The 4,909-nt window shown below is 38.0% G+C and overlaps 1 protein-coding gene across 1 annotated transcript; it reads left to right on the forward strand.

Moving 5' to 3' along the window:
- The first annotated feature begins 2,350 nt into the window (after nucleotides 1-2,350).
- On the forward strand, nucleotides 2,351-4,539 carry LOC127129505 (uncharacterized). The gene is made up of 3 exons (XM_051058673.1): nucleotides 2,351-3,330; nucleotides 3,409-3,720; nucleotides 3,807-4,539. The coding sequence occupies exons 1-3, from the start codon at nucleotides 2,351-2,353 to the stop codon at nucleotides 4,537-4,539; spliced, it is 2,025 nt and encodes a 674-aa protein (XP_050914630.1).
- The last annotated feature ends 370 nt before the right edge of the window (nucleotides 4,540-4,909 follow it).

Here is a 4,909-nt window from a genome sequence, read left to right on the forward strand (position 1 = left end):
CCCTTGCCGTGATTGAACTTCTCATAAGAAGTTGATCTTTTCTTAATGTCAGACGGGATGTTCTTGACATTGGGTCTACCTCTTTGATCAATCTTCTTCACGAACTTGTTGAACTGTCTCCCAAGCATGGCTAAGGCTTCTGATATACTTTCATCACCTCCAGTATATCCTGCTTCTGACTCCTCTTCAGCATTAGATACAAAAGCTATGCTTTTGTTCTTCTTCTCAGCATACTCACCCAAGCCCATTTCAAAGGTTTGGAGGGAACCAATGAGCTCATCCACCTTCATGTTGCAGATGTCCTGCGCCTCCTCTATGGCTGTGACCTTCATAGAAAATCTCTTAGGCAAGGACCTGAGAATCTTTCTTACAAGTTTCTCTTCAACCATTTTCTCACCTAGTCCACCAGAGGTGTTTGCAATTTCAAGAATATTCATGTGAAAGTCATGAATAGTCTCATCCTCTTTCATCCTCAGATTTTCAAACTTGGTGGTCAGCATCTGAAGTTTGGACATCTTCACCTTGGAAGTACCTTCATGAGTTACCTTGAGGGTATCCCAAACTTCCTTAGCTAGTTCACAGTGGTGTACCAGCCTGAAGATGTTCTTGCTGATTCCATTGAACAATGCATTCAAGGCCTTGGAATTTCCAAGAGCTAATGCCTCTTGCTCCTTGTCCCACTCTTCTTCAGGAATCTGCACATTGACTCCATCTTCACCTGTCCTCATTGGATGTTCCCATCCTTTGTTGACAGCTCTCCAGACTTTGCTGTCTAGAGACCTTAAGAAGGCTATCATACGAGGCTTCCAGTCATCATAATTAGAGCCATCCAACATGGGTGGTCTGTTTGAGTGTCCTAAATCCTTGTCCATGGTACTAGAAAGTAACTTCCCTAGATCTCACCCAGAAATTCACAGGCAGGGTGCCTGCTCTGATGCCAATTGAAATTCTAGTTATCAGACTTTAGATGTCACACGGGTTGTTATGACATCCAATTCTGCACAGACAGGAATTATGCAGAACTTAAACGTAAGTGCAGTAAATAACACAAGTAATTGTTTACCCAGTTCAGTCCAACATGACCTACATCTGGGGGCTACCAAGCCAGGGAGGAAATCCACTATTAGTAGTATCAATTCAAAGCTAAACTCACCCGTTTACAACTTATCACTTAATCCCTACCCAATGCAATTTCAATCTTACACTAAGATCAGAGTTCCTACTCACTCCCCCTCAATCACCTCAGTGATTACTATCTTTAATCAATATTAAAGACAATTTGAAGTCACACTTCAAACAACTCTTGATTGTGCTTCACAGTTTTAATCAAGATACACAACACTCACGCTTAAAAGCTTTGAGTGACACAACACTTACAACTCAATGAACACCCTATACCAAAACAATCATCAACGTGATAATGGCTTGGCTTACAAGATACGTCTAATACAAGACTCACAAAAATACAGCAGTGAAGTATGATGGACACACTTAATCTTCACGCCTCAAAATCCCTGAAACTGAATGAAGGAACGCCTTCCTTTTATATTGCAGTATCCTGGGCTTTTGCACCTGTATTCTCCTGAATTTAAGGTCACGCGAGTTCCCATAAATTCAACATTTAGGTTACTAACAAATAGGCTATTTGTTAGGTTCATTGAATGTAGCTTGGTTGTTGATTTCCTGGATTTTCTCTCAGTTGTTGAATCCCTGAAGAATAGCTTGAGAAAAAGCTGAAACAGAAAACTGAACAACCTACAATATAGCATATGCTGTCAGGCATGAATGTCACGACATTCAGCTTGACATCAAGGTCCATATGCTGAGTCTGTTTTTCCAGAAAACAGACTGTACAATTTTGCTGACCTGTACATGATCAAAATGACCATACTACAGTAACAACTTACATTAATAAATGTCAAAGTGTCCAACTTAACATTTACACATTTGGCCTTAATTTAGTTCTGTTATTCTCTTGAAGAACAAACTAAGTGACATGCTGAAGTATAGCAGAACACCACTCTGTCTAATGTTCAGTAGCTGCTGTCAAAGATGAATGTCATAACATCCAGTTTGACATTCAGTAGGCCTTATGCCAGATCTGGTCTTTCCTTGATAACCAGACTGGAAATAAATACTAAGTTCTAACAGAATACCAGCTGTTCTATTCCTTAGTATCTGCTGACAGGTATGAATGTCACAGCATCCAGTTTGACATTCAATAAATCCTGTGTTAGCTAGTCCTGCAGTAACTACAATGTAGTCACACATACATGTCATGACATCGGTCAAGACATTAGTAACCAACTAGTGTTTTACCATATAATGCAGCCAATTAAACACCTACAGTATGTTATCTAGATGGGGAACACAAGGTAAATTGGCATGCCCTCATTGTATGGAACACACTGATGCTTTCACCTTGAAAAGTGGCCATAAGAATTCCTGGTTTGACTGTCATCGTCGTTTCTTGCCATCTAATCACTCCTTCAGAAGGAGTAAAAGAAGTTTCCTAAAAAATAGGGTTGTGACCAATGAGCCACCTCCCATTTCCACAGGGAAAGATATATGGGAGGTAATAAGTAATTTTCCAAAAGTTACTGAAATTAGATGGGAGGCGAAATGGAAAGAAATCGAAGGGTATGAAGTGGATCACAATTGGAAAAAGCGAAGTATTTTTTGGGATCTCCCATATTGGAAGGATAACTTGTTAAGGCATAACCTCGATGTGATGCACATAGAAAAAAATGTCTTCGATAATATATTTAACACTATCATGAATGTTAAGGACAAAACAAAGGATAACGAAAAGGCAAGAGAAGACTTGGCTAAATTATGCTTTCGCGGGGACTTGGAGCTCCAACCCTTAGAAAACGGAATGAATGGTAAACCAAAGGCTAGTTACACTCTAACCAAATCTGAAGCCAAGTTGGTTTGTAAATGGCTTAAGGAATTGAGAATGCCAGATGGCTATGCTTCAAACCTCAGTAGGTGTGCCAATGTAGAAAAGGGTACGGTGCATAGGATGAAGATCCATGATTGTCATGTTTTCATGGAATGTTTACTCCCAATTGCATTCCATTCATTGCCAGATTTGGTTTGGAAACCATTAACTGAGCTAAGTCGATTCTTTAAAGATCTTTGTTGCAATACGTTAAGGATGGACGACTTAGTTAAGTTGGATGAGAATATTCCAATTATCATATGCAAGTTAGAAAGGAATTTTCCACCAGATTTCTTTGACTCAATGGAGCATCTTCCAATCCATCTTGCCAAAGAAGCAATTCTAGGTGGTCCAGTACAGTACCGATGGATGTATCCATTCGAAAGGTAATTGTTGTGGTTGATTTTATTAAGTTATTGCATGTTTATCATAAATTAATAAATGTGGAATGATTAAATGTGCAGATTTATGGGAGTCTCAAAGAGGGCAGTGACAAATAAGGCTAAAGTTGAAGGTTCCATATGCAGTGATTATATACATCGCGAGACAAATTACTTTTGCTCTCATTATTTCAACTCTTTCCGTTTGTTGCCAACCACAAATCTTAGTAATAAACCTCATTTAGACAATGATGACATTCTACCTACAATGTCCATTCTACAAAGTGGCGGTCGACCAAGTGGGAAGTCACGAAAATATTTTCTATCTGATAAGGAATGGAAGTCTTCACATGTGCATGTCTTGATAAATTATGATGAGGTTAAACCATATCTTGAGTAAGTGTGCATCATAATATATTCAATCAAATTATTGATGCATATCATAATAGATATTTACTTATGAATCGTGTGATTTATTTCAGCATATTCTTAGAGAACCACTCTCTAGATATAGAAGATTCATCTGGGCGCATACATATAGAGTTTCCCATATGGCTGAAGAAATATGTAAATGAGGAGACAAATGGAGTTACTAACCAAGATATAATTGCCTTGTCTCGCAGTCCTGCATCAATGGCCATATCACGGAACATGTATTTTATCAATGGGTACAAGTTTCATACTGAAGAATGGAGCAAAGGTAGAAAAACTAGCAATTATGGTGTGCACGTGAAAAGTCTTGCAGAAGGAGGAAATACTGATTTTTATGGAATAATCAAACATATCTTTGAGCTAGATTACTTTGCTCTGAAGCATAAGATTCCAGTTTTTTATTGTGAATGGTTTGATCCAACAAAGAATACGGGCACAAAGGTTCATCCACAATATAAAACTGTGGATATTAAGATGGATAAACATTATCGTCCTTATGATCCTTTCATCCTTGCGCAAAATGTAAGACAAGTGTATTATGTCCCATATCCAGAAATGTGTAGAGATATGCATGGATGGTGTGCGGCAATCACCACAAAACCAAGGGGTCGCGTAGAGATTGACAACATAGAGGATGAAGTACCTTATCAATCTGATGGGATGTTACCTGCGCTACCCAATGTAAAAATTGAAGCAATATCTTGTTTGCGTGACATCTCACAATTAGATGTGTTTGAAGAGATTTTTGATTGTTCTACTAGTGAAGCAGATATAGGGCATTGATGAAGATAAGCGTGTTGTGACGTGAATGAGGGTTCAAATAGAAACAAAAGGGTGAAGCAGAACTGAATCTTCTTTTCTGCATCACCAACGTCATCAAAAACAACATTGTTATGATAATGTTTGGCAAGTGCATTTGAATTATCAAAAACAAAATTGTTTCTTTTCTTTTACTTTTAACTTTGTTTTGGCCTGCTCTATCATTTTTCTTTATTTCTCTATTTCCTAAAAATCAAGTCAGTTTGTGCTGAACATTGTATTAAATTTTGAAGATTTTCTTTCTTTTCTTGTTTATTAATTGGCATTTTTATGTTAAGAGTGGGAGTCTGACTAATCCTTTTATTTTTATGACAACAGATGACTAAAAGAGGTG

Source organism: Lathyrus oleraceus, chromosome 3 (genome assembly GCF_024323335.1).
Source record: "Lathyrus oleraceus cultivar Zhongwan6 chromosome 3, CAAS_Psat_ZW6_1.0, whole genome shotgun sequence".
Lineage (NCBI taxonomy): Eukaryota > Viridiplantae > Streptophyta > Magnoliopsida > Fabales > Fabaceae > Lathyrus > Lathyrus oleraceus.

What these genes read in the sequence shown, in the direction of transcription:
- LOC127129505 (XM_051058673.1), top strand. Translation starts at nt 2,351, where the DNA reads ATGTTATCTAGATGGGGAACACAAGGTAAATTGGCATGCCCTCATTGT. An exon ending in TGGATGTATCCATTCGAAAG is followed by an intron (nt 3,331 to 3,408) that starts GTAATTGTTGTG and finishes TTAAATGTGCAG; the next exon opens with ATTTATGGGAGTCTCAAAGA. An exon ending in GAGGTTAAACCATATCTTGA is followed by an intron (nt 3,721 to 3,806) that starts GTAAGTGTGCAT and finishes GATTTATTTCAG; the next exon opens with CATATTCTTAGAGAACCACT.